Genomic DNA, 18,453 nt, shown 5'->3' with positions numbered 1-18,453 from the left:
CAGAGATTATAGCATAAAACCATTAAAACACAAAGATCAAGCTAATGACATGGAAGCCAGGTCACAATAGTATTTGATTTAAAAAGCAAGTGACAGGACAATCTGCGCACCATCCCTCGAACGTGAGTTGCTTGCTGAAAAGATCATTGTAACAGTAAGAGCTTCTCAGTTTTTTTTTTTTTTAATTTTTATTTATTTATGATAGTTACAGAGAGAGAGAGAGGCAGAGACACAGGCAGAGGGAGAAGCAGGCTCCATGCACCGGGAGCCCGACGTGGGATTCGATCCCGGGTCTCCAGGATCGCGCCCTGGGCCAAAGGCAGGCGCCAAACCGCTGCGCCACCCAGGGATCCCGAGCTTCTCAGTTTTGAGAGCTCAGTGTGCTTCGAGCATTGTGCTGAATAATAGACAAAATATGCTGTTATCTCATTTTTGCCTCACAGTGACCGACTGACACGAAGCACTTTCCATCTGCAGAAGGACGGCTTTGTCTGAACAACTTGCCCAGAGAGGGAGGGCCTGGAACTGGATCCACAAAGCACCAGGGGTCCCCGCTCAACTCCTGCACTTGCACCAAACTGAAATCTTAGAAAAGGGATATTTTAACAGAATAAATCTGTAGAAATTGTAGGAAATATATGAATATTTCTGCAGTGAAACATCTGAACATTCATATTAAGGATGATAAATAAAGATAATTAAAAAGTGTAAAGTCAGTTCATAACAGGTTTTGTTGATTAATTTTTTTTTTTTTTAATTTTGTTATTTTCATCAAACTCACACTTGGGTCAAGATTTGCTGCCAGATGATTTGGGCGGAAAAAAACACAAAGCTTCACAAAATTTTGTAAACGTCAGAATTATGGATGAGGGATTACAAAACTTGAAAATTTTGACATTATCATTGACATAGAGTTCCAGTTTCGAGTTAGCTAAGTGGATATATCTGCAGTCTTCCTCCCTTGCACCAAGTGGAAACAATCAAGAAGACAGACTTTATTTTCAATAAGTGAATAATAAGTAAACTCAAAAGCAAGGGGGGAAGATAGCTCAGAGGTCCAGAAAACAGGAATCTCATAGAAACAGAAAGCAAATGGGATTTTACAAGGGAGCATAGCCACTCAGGATGGCCGTGATGAGGGCCCAGCCCCAACAAGACGGGAGGAACCTACGGGAGCCCCAGGGCTACAGAGGTAAGGTCCAGCTGCTGCCGGAGGCCAACAGACAGAGGGTTTCGACCCAACTGCAGACCTCCCAGCCCTGGGAGCGGCTCACGCACTCCAGCCCTCAGGCCTACAGGTGGAAGTGGCTCCTTCTCCTGCTGGTGCAAGCCCCAAGGTGCTCCCCTATCCCCTACTGGCTTTATCTTCACCCCTAACAATGCTCACACCTCAATCACACCCCTTCTGAGTGCACTCCTCTTCCCTTGGATAATAAACCCTTAAAACGAGGTTTCAGAACTAGGTTACAAAGATGTTTAATAAACACACAGACAACTTTCTTGGCGGAGGGCAATGGGACGTCCTTGGTGTTGGTGGATGGCATGACTACTCCGATGGTCACCGTGGCAGGCACGGGGTGGAGAGCAGCTGGAAGGCAGGCCTGGGCGATCAAGCGGCTGGGCACTGGCTCCCACGGCAACAAAGATGGTGAACTAGGCAGGGTGTACACGGCCCGAGAAAAGTGGAGAAAAGACAACTTAAAAGCTTTGAATGCCCAGCTCAGGAATGGGGAAGAGGATCAGAAAGTCTTTGATGGAGGCTGGCACAGTAACAGTGGACTCAGTCACAGCAGCAGCAGACACAGAGGAGCTGAGAACACCTCCCTCCGACCTCCCCTTACATCAGCCGTCCTCCTCCCCACCCCCCCCCCCACGACCCGCTAGCAGAGTGCAAGGCCTGGTCTGGGAGAGAAGGGTCTATAGATAGAGTGTCGGGGTTTTACTGATTGGTATTAATAGGAGTCTGGGGATCATGTATGGGGTTTGGTTCTCCGTGTGTTAAGCCAGGCCTAGAGAGACGAAAATACAAAATTAGAGCACAGGGACGCCTGGGTGGCTCAGTGGTTGAGCGTCTGCCTTTGGCCCAGGGCCTGATCCAAGGGTCTCAGGATCGAGTCCCATGTCGGGCTCCCTGCATGGAGCCTGCTTCTCCCTCTGCCTGTGTCTCTGCCTCTCTCTCTCTCTTGCTGTGTCTCTCATGAGTAAATCAATAAAAATCTTTAAAAATTTTTTTAAATTAAAAAATAAATAAAATTAGAGCACACAGAATTCACTGAAAGGATTTGAAAAAATATACAGATAGATATAGATGACAATGGGTATAGTAACACTCAATAAATGACAAAATAGGGTTTAAGGCAAAAGGATTTGATAGCATTACGGAATGCTAGTGCTTAAGTGAGGAAAAGGAAATCTGCAAAGAAAACCTAACAATCCCGATCATGTGTAAATGTAACCATGTAACCGCAAAATACATAGCAGGCAACACACACATAGAATTAAAAATAATACTTTCAGAAAACTAGAAGTAGAGTGGAAATTCTCCTACATAATAAGGTGCTACATCGGTATAGAAGGGTTTTATTCAGTCGTCTTATAATAATATTTTTTTCTCTAAACAAGAAATCAGGATGAGAAGGACCCTTGGATCAGGTATTTCAAGGACACACTCACCTTCTCAGCCTTTCTCGTGTTTTCCACTGCCCTTTGGGACGTGGACTGTCCAAGCGGGACCCATTGAGGCCGGGGCTGCAGCGGCTTCGGGCATCGAGCACAGACAGGCTCGGCCACGCTGGCATGGACATCTGTTTGTGTTTCTCTTTTTAAAAGTGAGAAGGTGGGGATCCCCCGGGTGGCTCAGTGGTTTAGCTCCTGCCTTCCATGCTGGAGTCCCGGGATCGAGTCCCACATCGGGCTCCCTGCATGGAGCCTGCTCCTCCTTCCTCCTGTGTCTCTGCCTCTCTCTCTCTCTCTCTCTATCGTAAATAAATAAATCTTTTAAAAAAAAATAGAAGTGAGAAGGTTTTCGGGCAGAACCTCCCTGACGTCTCCCGGCTCCTGAAGGTGCGTCGCCCGTCCCCAGAGCCGTGGCTGGCGGCACAACGGGGTCACCGCAGCTGGCCTCCAGCATCAAGACGGAGCTGGCCAGCAGGCAGGGGGACCCCCGCTGAGGCCCGGGTCCGCGGGAGACTTCAGCTTTCTGTATCAGGAAGAGTGGAAGGACATTTGGAAACCCCAAGCCCACACCAGCATGGCCACCGCCCCCCGGGGTGACACAAGAAGCATTGCTGGGCGCAGACACACGGGCCGCGAAGCAGTAGACGGGAAGCAACTGCCCCCCACTCTTCCCACCCCGGGGCGCAGGCCGAGCGGCCACCAGGGGCTCGACCCCAGCCCTCACTGCCCTCCGTGTTTAGGGGCAGAGGCGGGAAACCACCACACCCTGCAGACACTTCTCTGGTGCAAGAAGTGACCTTAGAAAACCCTGCGGCGGATGCCAGCCCGTGGCCGCCCGTGGCCGCCGTCGGTGAAGCCACCTGAGGCGCGTCGGGCCAGCTTTCTGCTAAGCTAACGAGCCGCTAGGAGAACAGGAGCTCCAGGGCACTCAGATCCACCGCCTCTAAACCCACCGCCGCGTCCTCATTAAATAGAGTTACTATCTGTGCCGTTTGTCACTGATGCGGAGCACACTGCTTCCCGCAGCTCCGCCCAGGACTGAGACACCGATGGCCCCACGCCCTGCGACCGACCGCGTGACATACCCAGCACGAGTGTCCTCATGATGAGTTAGTGCCCGCCCCGGGGGCAAAGGCTGCGTGCGGCTCTTAGTCCCATTTCTGCAATAGGAAAAGAGAGACTTTCTCACTCCACCTTTGTCCCAGCCCACCTTTCGAGCTCTGACGTACATATGGCCAACCAATTAAAGTTTATTGTCCCCTCTTTTTTTTTTTAGATTATTTATTTATTTATTCATGAGAGACACAGGGAGAGAGAGACACAGAGGGAGGCAGAGACACAGGAGGAGGGAGAAGCAGGCTCCATGCAGGGAGCCCGACGTCGGACTGGATCCCGGGACTCCAGGGTCAGGCCCTAGGCCGAAGGAGGCACTAAACCGCTGAGCCCCCCGGGCTGCCCTTATCGTCCCCTCTTAAAAATAAGCCAGTCTTTTTGTCCAGAGCAATGAGTTCCACCATTGTCCTGCTGTTAGCACAAGTGACCGAAGAAGCCAAAGCAGGTGGCCAGAGGACAACCTGAGGCAGTCAATGTCCAGGTTCAAGTTTTTCCAGGCGGATCTTGGTTCTGACCGATATGAGCTGTCAGACCATCCACTGACATCAAAGAAAGCACAGTGTGATCTGTATCCGTCTGTCTGCTGAGACTGAACAGGCACAAAGGAAAAAAAAAAGTGGGTACTTTGCCATAAAAAAAAGGAAGAGAAATGTTCTGTTCCTTCTCAAATTCTCATTATCCCCCAGCTCCTGAGTTCTGGGCCCCTGGGAGCTGAGCCAAGGATAGGGTGCTATGGCTACACGTGACACCTACGTGACTGATGAGGCCCAGGCGAGCTGACTCCACGGGGCTGCCCTTGGAGAGAACAGCGTAGCTCCTGCACGGGTCAAAAGAACTGTCTTGAGGGCTCTCAGTCTTCTGCGGCGGTTTCATAATAGACATGATGGTTGTACACGTTTGGCTTTGTCAGTCCAGACACCATTTTTTTTTTTTTTAGTCTCAGAGGTAGAATTTAGTGATTCATCAGTTGCGTCTGACACCCAATGCTCCATCAAATTCCCTCCTTAATGCCTGTTACCCAATTGTCACTTCCCCCCCGTGACCTCCTCTTCAGCAACCCTACTTGTTTCCTGGAGTTCAGTGTCTCTTATGGTTTGCCTCCTGCTCAATTTTCATTTTATTTTTCCTTCCCTTCCCCTATGTTCACCTGTTTTGTTTCTTAAATTCCACACAGGAGTGAGATCATATGGTCTTTGTCTTTCTCTGACTGACTTACTCTGCTTAGCCTAATACCCTCTAGCTCTGTCCACATCATTGCAAATGGCAATATCTCTTCATTCTTTTTGATGGCTGAGTAATGTTCCATTGTGTGTATATAGATCACATCTTCTTTGTCCATTCATCTGTCGATGGACATCTGCATTCTTTCCATATTTTGGCCATTGTGGACATTGCTTCTATAAACATTGGGGTGCATGTGCCCCTTCAAATCACAAGATACCTTTCTTTAGATGAAATTGCTTCATGCACACGTGCATTGTTGTATGCACACGTCACATAAAGACAGTACCTAGTGAACTGCATCTGTTTCCATAGGGAGGTCTTTCATAATCCAGCCCTAGATGACAGCTAAGATATTATTATTGGTCCACTGGTCTGTGTAGAGGTCTTCAGCCTTTGCTCCGAGGCAAGAACACCATTTGAAAAATCAGTCCACTGTGAAAGTAAGGAAAGTATAGGAAGGGAGAGATAGGGGGCTCCTGCCTAGGCTCCAAAACTATTATTCCCGGCAGGCAGAAGCACTAGGACAGAGCAAACATGAGATAAGGGAATAGACCAGGCCATCCGGCCCTGGCTGTTAGGGAGTGTTTTTCTTTGGTGGCTACACTGTAATCACAGAAAATACCAGACCTCAAAGAAGTAAGTCATAAAGGGTGTTATCAATGGTCGTTGCTCAAACCAAGACAGCACAAGAATCTCAAGGCCACAAGCTTCTTGGTCAAGTTTTCTTTCTTTTCCTTTCTTTCTTTCTTTTCTTTTTTTTTTGGGGGGGGGGTCAAGTTTTCAATAAAAGGCCTAAGAACCCTCAGTGGCAACTCGTTCAGGACCCCTCTCACTCTAGAGAGCTTTTACTTTCCTTTCCGTTCTCACCTTCACTTAATAAACTTTCACTTCATGCTTTTGTGTCTGTGAGATTCGTTCTTCAACCCGGTGAGATAAGAACCCTGCAATGCTGCAACAGAAGCATCCAGTGTTGTGGGGCTATTGGCTACTTATCACCTCTAGGTTAGATGGCTGCAAATTCTTTTTTTTTTTTTAATATTTTATTTATTTATGAAAGACACACAGAGAGGGGCAGAGACACAGGCAGAGGGAGAAGCAGGCTCCCTGTGGGGGGCCCAACACGGAAGTTGATCCCAGGACCCCAGGAGCATGCAAAGTATTTCACCTGCGAACCAGGCTGTCTTTTCAGGTGTTAAATCTTATAGACAAGACCCCGATCCAGTAATAAGCAAGGGTAGCTTGGGTTGAGGAGAGACCTCTGTATAGTAAGGTGATGCTGCTCTTTGAGGCCAAGGGTAGCTCATAATAGGATGTATGAATTTCATATCACAGTGGAACTTTTTTAATTTATTTTTTACCGGGTGGAAATGTAGTTGTAAGAGGACCCTTTTCTTTTTAAAGAAAATATTTTATTTATTTATTGAGAAACAGAGACAGAGCCGCAGGGGGAAGGGTAGAGACAGAGGGAGAAGCAGCCCTCCCACTGAGCAAGGACCCCTATGCAGGACTCAGTGCCAGGTCCCAGAGATCATGGCCTGAGCCAAAGGCAGACACGTAACTGTCGGAGCCACCCACGTGCCCCATGAGAGGCCATCTTCGGGATGTAAGCGCTGGGTCAGACATTCCTGACTGTTCCACAGCTTCTCAGAGAAAGGAAGAAGTCCTCAAGCCCAAAAGCGCAGAGACCGATAATGCCAGTGGAGCCTTATTCCACAGATTCCCATCGGCCCTGAGGTGGCCACAAATGCCTGTGATTCTGTGGAGTCGGAGAAGAGGCAATCCGGGGCAGGGATGGATTTACTCTCTCCTCGACTGCTTACAAGGCTCTTGGCTTTAGGGCGTCCCAGTGAATTTGGCTGTCTAACGACTGACAATAGTTCATTAGCAAAATCCCCTAGTGTGAGATGTATTGTCTAGAATTTTTCAAAGAGGCCAATCAGGTGCTAGGCTTTTTCCTCTGTAATTAGTGGCTAAAGGACCAGCTATATAAGTGGTTGTAGAAAGTGTCTTCAGGCTGCAGCCCAGGGATTTTTCCTAAGATGGTCACTTAGGAAATTGGGTCTTGGATTTTGTCCTCATTCAATGCCCGTCCTTTCTCAATCAGCTGTGCTTGGGGACCACGTAATGTTTCTGGAGTGCCCAAAGAAGGATGCTTTCTTAAGGATCGGAAATAAAAAGCCTATCTGTAGCCCCGACTCCCTCAGTGGCCACTGCAATGGGCAAGTCTGAGAGACTCCATTCATTTACCTTACTGGCCTATACGTGCCGTCATCTACAGTGCAGCTTCGTTCTCTTCTCTGATGATCTGTTCTTTTTTTTTTTTTAAGATTTTATTTATTTATTTATTCATGAGAGAGAGAGAGAGAGAGAGGCAGAGACAGAGGCAGAGGGAGAAGCAGGCTCCACGCAGGGAGCCCGACGTGGGACTCGATCTCGGGTCTCCAGGGTCCCGCCCTGGGCCGAAGGCAGTGCTAAACCGCTGAGCTACTGGGGCTGCCCCTCTGATGATCTGTTCTGAGTAATGTCACCCAATGGATGATGTCAGTCATTAGGTCAACATGATGCAGTTTTAAGGCCCAGGGTGTACTGGAGGGGGTGCTGGGCTTGCAGTAAAACAAGTCTGTCTGAGTCCGCTCAGACCAGTTTCACATGATCCTGACTCTGGTTCTTTAATACTTGGGTAGCGTTTGTTCCAGGGTCGGCACTTACGACAGGCTTGGATGCCTCTGCGCTCCGAGCTCTGAAAGCAGAATGGATGCGTTTCCATTTTAATACCAAAATAACAGCAGCTCACTCAAAATCTGAACCAGTAGAAGAAGGTTCTTCACCTTCACTTTCTTTTAAATAATGTCCGGGATTCCCTGATGCTCTACAAAGCTTTCTGAAGTAATGGAATGAACGCCAGAAATTTCAATCTAACCAGAAGCATGTGCCAAGTGACAACTCTTCCATTTGTGGGGTTTGGGGGTTTTTCGGTATTTGTTGTCTCTAGGATTTTTCCTAAATAAAATTTCTCCTTAGCATAATAAGAATTAAAACTCTAGCGTAAATTTTGCCACATCAGCATGTCTGCGAGGTGTTCTATTCCTTTCCTTTCCCGGTAGTCTCTCGTGTTATGTCCTGGGGAGCAGAAGGAAACATTGATTACCTGTTTACCAGGAGCTAAATACAGTAAATTACCTATTTTGGAATTGCAACAACCCCAGAGTCTTCTCTTTCCTAATATTTTGTTTTCCTCACATGTAGACAGAATCGTTAATTGCAATGTCTTTTGCATATGCATTAAGCGTTGAAAGAATTTTTTGTGCATCCTTTTAAAAATTATTAAAATAGAGAAAAATACAGCAGTTCTGTCTCCTGTTGCCTGACAAGATCTATACTAGCAAGTTTCCCAGCCCAACCCACAAAATATGCAAAGAAGTAATGACCACGTTAGCTGACATGGTGTGGAAGGAAACAGCAGCCCAGTGACGGAAGGGCAGGTATCAGGATTTAAGGATGGAGTGGGGAGTGGGGAGTGGGGCCGAGGAGGCTACGGAGAAATGTCTTTACAAAGCGTGTAAGGAGTCTGGCGGCTCCTTAAGATGTTCAACATAGAGTTACCATATGACCCAGCAGCGCTGCTCCCAGGAGGAATGAAAATACGTGTCCACACAAAAAACTCACACGTGAGTGTTCAAAGCAGCACTATTCACAATAGCCCAAGAGTGGAAACAACTCAAGTGTCTACCAACTGATGGAAGGATGAACAAAATGTGGTCTATCCATACAATAGAATATTCTTCAGCCAAAATAATCAATGAAATTCATTAAAAAAAAATGATTTTGGGCACCCCGGATGGCCCAGAGCTTCAGTGCCACCTTCAGCCCAGGGTGTGATCCTAGAGATCCCGGATCGAGTCCTGCGTCGGGCTCCCTGCATGGAGCCTGCTTCTCCCTCTGCCTGTGTCTCTGCCTCTCTCTCTTTCTCTCTCTCTCTGTGTCTCTCATGAATAAATACATAAAATCTTTAAAAAAAAAAGTCAGATGCTTAACTGCACCACCCACGTGCCCCCATGAACGAAATTCTGATACTTGCTACAACATGGATGAACCTTGAAAACATGATAACAAGTGAAAGAAATCAGTCACAAAGACCATATAGTGTAGGATTCTATTTACATGAAACGTCCAGAATAGGCAAATCCATGGAGATAGACAGCAGACTAGTGGTGGCCAGGGGCTGGGAGGAGGAGGACACGGGAGGTGACGCTATGGGTATGGTGGCTATGAACACGCTCTAGAGTTAGATGGTAGTGGTGGCAGCACAACTCTCAATATACTAAAAGCCACTCAATTTTACATTTTAAAAGGATTAATTTTATGTTATGTAAATTATGTCTCAATAAAACTTTTATTTAAAAAGAGAGAATATGGGCAACCTGGGTGGCTCAGCGGTTTAGCACCGCCTTCGGTCCAGGGCGTGATCCTGGAGACCTGGGATCGAGTCCCACGTCAGGCTCCCGGCATGGAGCCTGCTTCTCCTTCTGCCCGTGTCTCTGCCTCTCTCTGCGTGTCTCTCATGAATAAATAAATAAAATCTTAAAAAAAAAAAGAGAGAGAAAAAAGAATGAAGTGAAGCTGTCACTTGAAGGATAACAACTGACGGTATTTGCTGCTAATGAAAAACTCAAGCTTTCAATTAAAAATTAGTATTTTGGAAAACTTGTTGTCCACCACCAGTACCTTGACAGGTCCTCAGATCTTGAAAGACATCTGTGACGTTGGTGATGATATTAACAACTGTGGGTTTTTTCTATTCGATGCTGAAATGTGCCAATATTTTGAAGATTGGAATAATTCAGCGAACCAACGCATGATGTTACTAGATCATTCTTGAGTGAAAGGTCCGTGCCAACTAGACTAGTGGATCTTAATGTAACTGAGCTCAAGAAGTTTATGTGATTTTAGATTCCACATTTCTATAATCATTAAGAAACTACCTCTTGTAGAATTTTGGTGTAATACCAAAGAAGAACATCCATGATAGTTGCCTGGTAAGGCTATTAAAATACTCTTCCTTTTGCAAGTTACAGATGGCTGGGTTTTCTTCATATGCTTCAATCAAAACAACCTATCACAACAGATTGAATCTAGAAGCCGATCTGAGAATCCAACTATCACCCAATCCAGCCAAGATGTAAAACAATGATATATTTCTCACTGAACTTTTTAAGAGTACACTTTAAATTTTTTTTCATAAAACAGTGAGAGCTTATTGATTTTATTCTTAAGTGAATTAATAATTAAATATTGTTTTAACTCAATATCTGCACTATACTTGCAGAGTATAGTGATATGCAGAGATAGTGTATATTTGATAGGTATACATACCTACCAAATCCTCTGGAGATGGGACCTAAACATCATTTTTATAACACTTCCCCAGAGGGTCTCAATGTGCAGCCAAGTTTAGAACTAGTACCTTAGTGCCTTAAAGCAATGTTCTCAAATTTCAGTTTATCAGCATCACCTGGGGAACGCGGTAAGACTACGAAGCATAGGCCCCATGCTGCTTCAGTAAGCCTGGACCCCTGTGTTTTTCAGCAGCTGCCCAGGAGAGCTGATATACACCCAAACTGAAGAACCACTGTCTTACACAGGTCAAGAGCATTAAGCTCCTTTCTTAAGTCTGTCCGGATCCTTGACTCTTGGTGCAAATATTCAAAATCCCTAAATTTTGCTTGAGTGTCTCTGTGTCTAACACTGATCGACTCTAAAGACACAACAATTAAAGAAGGACAAATATTTACACCGCAGCTCACTTGGGTAGAGAAATTGCAGTTAGGCTATTAGGTAACCTGGTTTTTTACCCAAGGCACTAACACATCTGGTTGGGGGGGGGGGGGATTACATCACCCTTAAAGCTTCTTCCAGTAGGATAGCATGGATTTGGAGAGACGATGTCTACATTAGCTGGACCCTGTGGCATCATGGAGACCAGACACCAGTCATGAGCTGTACCTTTCACAGCATCACATCATATTGTGCTTGTTTGTTTATAAACATAAGGGGACTAGTATTTGTAGAAACGTAATGGGATTTTTCTTTTCAGACAATCCCATATAGGATTTTAACCCCAGTTTACCCTAGGAATCCATTTTCCTTTTAAAAGTAGTACAAAAAAGAAAGAATAATCTGTTTAGCATTCAGAACTAGGATTATGAAGAAGAAAAACAGAGTCATAGACAGACTATGGTCTTGAAAGAGGATTTCCCCAATTCGGTCATCTTTGCCTTTTATTCATACAGAGTTGATCCCGGAGTCCCCTAACTCTGGCGGTTTCCTGTGGGGTGGGGAAGGCATCGCTTCCAACTGGGAGAACCCGGTTCGCCCGGTGGCATTTCTCACCGGGAGGGATTTTGCCCCCAGGGGACACCGCACACATTCCGGCCGTCCCAACTAGGGGTTGTGCTACCAGCATGTAGTGCCCAGAGCCCAGGGATGCTGTTCAACACCCCGCAGTACCAGGCTGCCCTCCGCCAGAATGATCTGGCCCAGAAGAGTAATAGTGTTGAGATGGGTTGAGATTCTGCTAACGGAGGTGCTCACAGTGTGGTCCCATACTGGCATCAACTGGGAACTCGGTAGAAATGCAAATCCTCAGGCCCTACTTCACATCTACTGAACCAGAAATTCTGGGCAGGGAGCCCAGCAATCCATGTTATTTTTTTTTAAGATTTATTTATTTATTTATTCATGATAGATACAGAGAGAAAAAGAGAGAGGTAGAGACACAGGAGGAGGGAGAAGCAGGTTTCATGCCAGGAGCCCAACGCGGGACTCAATCCCGGTTCTCCAGGATCACGCCCTGGGCCAAAGGCAGGCGCCAAACCGCTGAGCCACCCAGGGAGCCCAGCAATCCATGTTTTAACAGGCCCTCCTGGTGATGTCCACATGAAAGCTTATGTTCCCTGGAAGTCCGAGGCTAACCTGGGGGACCACTGATACTCCCCAGGTGATGTGGGAGGGAAAGCAAGAGACAGCAGAAAGGAGCCCTGCTGCACGCCTGCTGTGTCCCCCTGGCAGCTTTGGCCTGAGACGTGCGGCAGTGGAGTAGAGGCTGAAGGGAGAACCAAGCAGGGAGATCCTGTTCCGTGACCTCCTGGGGCTGCAGAAGTCCTGGCCCACATGGGTGCTGCTGGGCCCCTGGCATCTGCAGACGAAAGAGTGGACTCAGGTCCTGACCCTGGGAAGACCGCAGCCTCTTACGTGACTGGCCTGAGGTCTGACTGCGATTGCTTTGGCCGCGCTTAGCTTCCCCAACAGTCCCCGATGTAGTGCCAAGTCCCACCCTCCCAAGCTGCCCAAAAGCTGCCAGCCAGCCCCAGGGCCACTTTATCCCGGGCTGCAATCTGCAGCAGCTCTAGAAAGTGAAGTGCCTCCGATCTCCCCTCTGCCTGCCCAGGCTGTGCCACAGTCAGTGCACCCCGACACTGAAGTGGCTCCCTGTGTTCTCACTATGGCTCGGGCGGCTCGCAGCACCCAGGGCCTGGGAGCACAGCATGGAATCGAGCACAGCTGCACGTCAGACACCAAAGCTGGTAGCCAAGAAGTGGGTAAAGGATAATACGGTGATAAGGAGGCGCCTGACCAGACGGTTGGTTGCCATAAATGTCAGAGAAGCAGGCTCCCCCGACCCCGGTAACGCCAGTGGAAGGGTATGGAACAAGCGCTGAAGCGCCAAGGCAAAGTACCTATTTTTTTTTTTTTAATACATTGAAAACACAAAGTGAACTGCATTAACATTTACATTTTATTTGATATCTTTGAAAGATCACTTTTGCTTCAAATTTACACTCGTGGGGTCAAGTATTGAGTATCTCAGTTTTTCAGCATTTTATTTGGTGGTCAAGCAGCCTTTATTGTAGCAACAGGACAAAGGGCATGCACGGAGTAGGCTGATTTCATTAGGAGCATCAGAAAAAGTTAGCTGACCCAGGCCCAAAGAGGAATATACTGGCAACTTAGGAAGTGGGTGGTCAGCCCAAAGCAGGGATTGGGAGAGTGGAGAAGCCAAGGTAGTCGCAGCAACGGAGGTGTCAGGACGGGTGGGTTGCTCACAGCCCCACCGTTGAAGTGACTCATCGCAATCCATTTCCTACGTTATGTCACACCACTCAAGAGTCAATATCCTGGAAAAGAAAGTCTGATCGGCCTACTGTGCATCACATGCCCATCCCCGGCACGGAGGGACAGCTGCAGGTGGGGAGAAAGGGAAACGTGATTATCAGTCCCACCAAGACTCTAATGAAGGGAACGTGAGTGATTCTCCAAAGGGACATCTGGATCCTGCTCCCAACATAAGGATCGGGGCGGGGGGTGGGGGGGCAGTGCTGGGTACAGACACCAGGTATCCACGAGGGGCAGAGAGTCTGCAACCTTCTCACCTGTGTCGACTGGGCCATGCGGTCCCTCCCTTTGGCAATCTGAGGAACAGTACTTGAAAAAGTGCCTTGGAATCATCAGACATGACAGCACATGTCAGGCAGCAGGAAACGGGTTTCAGAAAAGGCAAGAAGTGGGAAATGCTGGGACCTTGGTTTACAATGAGGGAGGGATCCAGAAAGCACAGTGGAAATGTCTGGAAGGAAGGGAGGCCCAGGGAGCTGAGCTAGTCTGTTGGAGGAATGAGCTAGGTTGAGTCATTTGGAAATGGGAGGTGAGGAGTAGGGCTGTGTCGGGTATACGAGAAAACCTGGCCACCATGCAAAGGCAGTGGAGGTGGGCTCAGGTTACCGGGAGACAGTACGTTCTATCTTCTTTATCTCCAGCTCAGCTAGAAAGACCCAGAAGGATGGTCTCATATGCTGCAATTTGCCCTCCAGGGAACCATACCTAGATGAGACATATTTGTGAAGTGGATCTGCAGGCCGGGCTTAAATTCCTCAAACACAATAATCTGTCAAGAAGAAGGAGGTGAGGTGGCCGTGAGATTCAAGTTCTGACTCTTTGCAAGGCAAAGGCTGAACAAGGTGGACTGGGATGAAAGGGGTGTAGTGGCGGAGCTTACTTCATTTGATCCAGGACGAAGCCAGGGTCCTGGAAGGTAGAGGGTCTCCTGGGGACCTATATTCCAGTAGCGTCCCAGATTTTGTCCATTGATGAATATTACACCTTTTGTCCAGCCCTTAAAAAGTTTGGAATGGAGGATTCTAGATATAATGACCCTCGGGCTCACACGCACGCCCTCCATCACCACACCGGATCATGGTCACAGACACGCCCCGATGGAGTGGCTTACCACACATGGCCTTAAACAGAATGTCGCCTGGACAGTTCTATGCTATTGCCCCTGGCCTGGGGTGGGCTCAATACCTCGGCCTCTAGAAGGGCGACACTGACTTCTAACTCCCCTCCCTTTATCTGTCCCAAGCCAGGGTAGGGTTATTTCCACGGACCATCAGGCATTCATCAAAACACACTGGGCCCGCAGAACTTCGTGTGCGTTAGGATCTCAGCTTCCCCACTGCAGAATGGATGTGTGTGTCCTAAAGGGCTCGGATTATGTCTGGGGCAGGGGGGTCACACTTACTACATTCCTCACGCGCTGCAGTCTACGGTTGTCCCCACTAAAACAAACTAAGGTCTCTGTCACAGTTGTTAAGTTTCCACCTCTCACCCTTGTCAACACCGGGGAAGGGGTGGCCTCCAGACGGCTGCGCAGTGGTTCGTGTCCCAGAGACCTTACATTTCCTTTCACAGGACAGGCCCATGCACCAAGGAGCTTTTTCTCAAATATCCTTTGGGGATGGGGGCGGGAAGGATGGGCAGGGGAGAAAATCACTAACCTCCATTTTTATGAAAGTGTCTCTGGGGTAATTACCCATTCTCAGGATACCAAGGAAGAAGGCAGGGCCCTGATGTTTGAATACGACTGGTTTCCAGATGTTAGGAAGGTCCCTGAGAGGGAGTCAAACAGCAGTGGAAAGGTCATGCCCTTCGTTGTGTGGCAGTTGTGACTTTTGAGGTAAGCCCCCCTTTTGCCCAAGCCTAGCATCCCTCTGATAGCACAGGAACACATCTCTAGGGGGCACGATGCAAGAGGGAAGAAAAGCAAAACCAGCAGGCCAGGGGCTGGACGAACGAGGGCATGGTCCCTACTCTGTCCCAGCAACTACGAAACTCGGGGTTATTTCCTTCAACACTACGGATCTTGCCTCTCTTATCTGAAAACTAAGGGGGTTAGTCTGCGTGGCCTCCGAGCTTCTTTCCATCTGTAAATGGGAACCATCTTTGATCAAGAGCCTGGACTCAATGGTCTGGCACCCACCTTCGTAGAAATTTAGTTTTCATATCCAGGCTGTAGATTTTAAATTTTCTTAAAGGAGAATTGTTCAGATAGATATCGCCAATTAAACCTGTAGGGGGGGAATAAAGGGAACATGAAGAAGGCAAGCAGGGATGGGAACGCAGAGATGTCAACAGGCTGTGGCCAAGGTTCCCCCGAAGGAGGATGCGTTCCTGGCCTCATCGGGCGGAAGGTTTCTGCAAGGTCTTCCATAAGGTCCTCCATCTGCTACCCGCATGCACCCTTCGAGTGGGCCGGCACGTCCCCTGTTAACCATGCAGAAGTCACCACACTTCCTGCCGGGTGCGGCCCGCACAGCAGTCAGAACACTTGGAACAGCGGAGGGAAGGTATGAGTGACTCTGTGCCCAGGAGCCCGGGGGAGCCCAGGATGCAGGCACTGAGCTCCAGAGAAGGAAAAATCAAAGTTCCCAGGGAGGGATTCTAACCAGCTTCTCCTGCAGCTTTCTTCAAACCCCCTGGAAGAGAAAGGCAGTGCTCTGCCTTGGAAATTAGAGAACACCCTTGAGGGAAGGCACCATCATCCTTTCCCATCAAAGCAAGACTTCCTCATAGTCTCTACATACAGCTGTCTCGCTCGCCAAGGGACCCTGCTGTCTGCCAAGCCATGGACCGGGCCATGACTGTCTGCAGCCTGGTTAGGAGCAACAGGAATTCAGTGCCTCGAGGTCTCAAGCTTCTCCACCCTTGGAAGAAAGGGAGCCCACCTTTTCTCTCCTTTTTTTTTTTTTTTAAGATTTTATTTATTTATTCACGAGAAGCACAGAGAGAGAGAGAGAGAGGCAGAGGCCCAGGCAGAGGGAGAAGCAGGCTCCATGCGGGGAGCCCGACGTGGGACTCGATCCCGGGACCCCAGGATCACGCCCCGGGCCGAAGGCAGCACTAAACTGCTGAGCCACCCAGGGATCCCACCTTTTCTCTCCTTGTTGATGTTCTGCCCATAGGCAAGGCGGCCTTGATTCTCCACCAGGATCCGCAGCGTTGGGTTATTCTTGTAGACCTGTCCAAGACAGACCCGCCAGAGTGGGTAACGCTGGGACTTTTCTGCAGACCTCTTAAGTCTCCTCTGCACTCTGATGAGGTTGTGGTCAGGGTGACTGACAGACAGCAGGCCTCCAGCTCGGGCCAGGTAAACCCTTGGGCTCCTGCTCTTCCTACTCACCCCACCCTCACCCCCACCCCCTTACTAGGCCTCTTAGAAAAGTCACTCGAACATTTCACAAGACATTACTGAGGCTGGTGACCAACCTGCTCAGAGTTTTCTGAGCAGCAAATATCCAACACGTTGGAGTTCTGCTCACCCAAAGCATATACACCTATACTTTAGAAACGGCTCTCCTGCACCCCTGTTGGGTTCTCATGCAAGGAACATTCCAAAGAACAGCGGAGGAGAAAATAAGCTATCACAGGGCCAGGCCCCGCTTACAATTGAACCTGGGCGCTGGGGTATTAGTTCGTTAACCCTGGATCATATACCATTTTTGTGGGAATGGTCAGATGATTAGTGGAATGGTCCAGGATTCCTATATAAATGTCATCCACAAACACCTGCCAAAGAAAGAGGAGTGTGCCATTAGGTCCTCAGAAGGAAAGGGATAAAATGGTCCTTGGGAAAGCAAAGAAATGGCAGGTTCAGGGGAATGATTAACTCTGTCTCCCGGAATATTACGAGCTGACTATGCGTCCACAAAGACACAACACATTCAAAGCAGTACAGTCACGAGATGTAGGAGGCAAAGTTCAGAGAAGGACGTCCTGATGCCAAATATACCAAATCTGGGCCTGGCTGCACCACAGGGCAAGAAGGGAAAGAATAATTGAAGAGACCTGCAGGGAATGAGGACAAAGGAAGGTAGGTAAGGGATGGATATTGTGAAAGAAGTGACGGCCGTAGGGAAGACGGGGCTCCAGGCACGGGAGGCATCTGTCTGCCTCGCCCGCATGGGTTCACTTCCATAATGGATCCAATCTTCCAGGTTTCTCCTGGCTCTTCTCTGAAGAGTCTGCTACCACCGTTATTTCTCTCTCTCTTTTAAAGATTTCATTTATTTATTCACGAGAGACACAGAGACACAGAGAGAGGGGCAGAGGGAGAAGCAGGCTCCATGCAGGGAACCCGACATGGGACTCGATCCGGGGACCCCAGGGTCATGGCCTGGGCCCAAGGCAGATGCTCAACCGCTGAGCCACAGGGCATCTCTATTTCCCATTTTAAGAATAACTTGGATGTAAATCCTTCCCTATTCTGTTACCTATTATATCAGGTATAGCCATGCAGGGCCACAGAAGGATACAAATTTGCCCCTTAGGTTATTTGAGTCAGGTTATAATTTTCAAATGAAATTTGACCAGGAAACTATAAAAATTGAAATCCACAGATATTAAAAACACAAATATTGATACCATACAGAATTCGCATTGTAACCTATTTAGAGTCTAATTACAAGGTTTACATACTCTCTATTTATTGAACACCCACTGAATGGTTTGGTCAAGGGGTCACCAAGCTTAAAGCGCAACTCCAGCCTTTGAGGAGCTCAGAGAGTAACACCAAGAAATTACTAGGACGCTCCCCGGGAGCTACTACGAGCTGTGGATGGAACGTCACGGAGGCGCAGAGAAGGGAGCGGCAAGTCCTGATCCGCAGCAGGGTCCAAGCTGGTCGCCAACCTGACGACAGGTGACTAGGAAAAATCAACAGAAGGCTGCAGGCAGGGGGGCCGGCTTGCTAAGAATTTTCCTTCCTTGGGAGGGAAACTGGGGGCACGGCGAGGGGGGTGCAGCGAGGAGGAGGGGCACGGTGGCTCTGAAACAGGGGGCTCGGTTTGGGGGCCCTAAGAGCAGGGGCAAGACCCAGAGGTGCTGGTGAGGCCCAGCGGCACGCACGGGGCACGCAGGGCCCAGGACAGGGCTGGAGGGAGGGGAGGGGAGCGGTGCCCCCCGGGGTGGTGGGGCTGCAAGTCCAGGAGCTGATGTGAGGGGCATAAGATGAGCTCTATTTAGGAACTAATGAGCTTGGTTTTAGAGGAGATGAGTGTGAGAAGCGAGTAGAACGTGTTTAAGTGAAGAGGAATGTTCAGCAAACCAGGG

General features: G+C 48.5%; 1 protein-coding gene and 1 long non-coding RNA gene across 9 annotated transcripts in view; both read right to left on the bottom strand.

Annotated features, from left to right (window-relative positions):
- Positions 1 to 758: 758 nt before the first annotated feature.
- LOC140631277 (uncharacterized) lies at positions 759 to 3,882 on the bottom strand. The gene is made up of 3 exons (XR_012028911.1): positions 3,762 to 3,882; positions 2,674 to 3,199; positions 759 to 1,653 (listed from the first exon to the last, which is right to left on the bottom strand). It is a non-coding gene; the product is annotated as an uncharacterized lncRNA (long non-coding RNA).
- An 8,908-nt stretch (positions 3,883 to 12,790) lies between these two features.
- LOC140631273 (beta-galactosidase-1-like protein 2) overlaps positions 12,791 to 18,453 on the bottom strand; it is a 58,346-nt gene continuing 52,683 nt past the window's right edge. For 7 of the 8 annotated variants that reach the window (XM_072822785.1, XM_072822782.1, XM_072822780.1 and 4 more), the window contains 7 exons: positions 16,840 to 16,911; positions 16,276 to 16,363; positions 15,326 to 15,413; positions 14,844 to 14,955; positions 14,066 to 14,182; positions 13,891 to 13,954; positions 12,791 to 13,187 (listed from right to left, as the gene is read on the bottom strand). In XM_072822785.1, the coding sequence (XP_072678886.1) occupies positions 13,180 to 13,187; positions 13,891 to 13,954; positions 14,066 to 14,182; positions 14,844 to 14,955; positions 15,326 to 15,413; positions 16,276 to 16,363; positions 16,840 to 16,911 (549 nt within the window). In that variant the 3' untranslated portion in view covers positions 12,791 to 13,179. The remainder of the gene's footprint in view (positions 13,188 to 13,890; positions 13,955 to 14,065; positions 14,183 to 14,843; positions 14,956 to 15,325; positions 15,414 to 16,275; positions 16,364 to 16,839; positions 16,912 to 18,453) is intronic. The other variant, XM_072822779.1, reaches the window with a different exon arrangement.

This window comes from Canis lupus, chromosome 3, assembly GCF_048164855.1.
Source record: "Canis lupus baileyi chromosome 3, mCanLup2.hap1, whole genome shotgun sequence".
Classification (NCBI taxonomy): Eukaryota; Metazoa; Chordata; class Mammalia; order Carnivora; family Canidae; genus Canis; species Canis lupus.
Note: the sequence above shows the minus strand (reverse complement) of the source record. Positions and strands in the feature narration are given on the sequence as shown.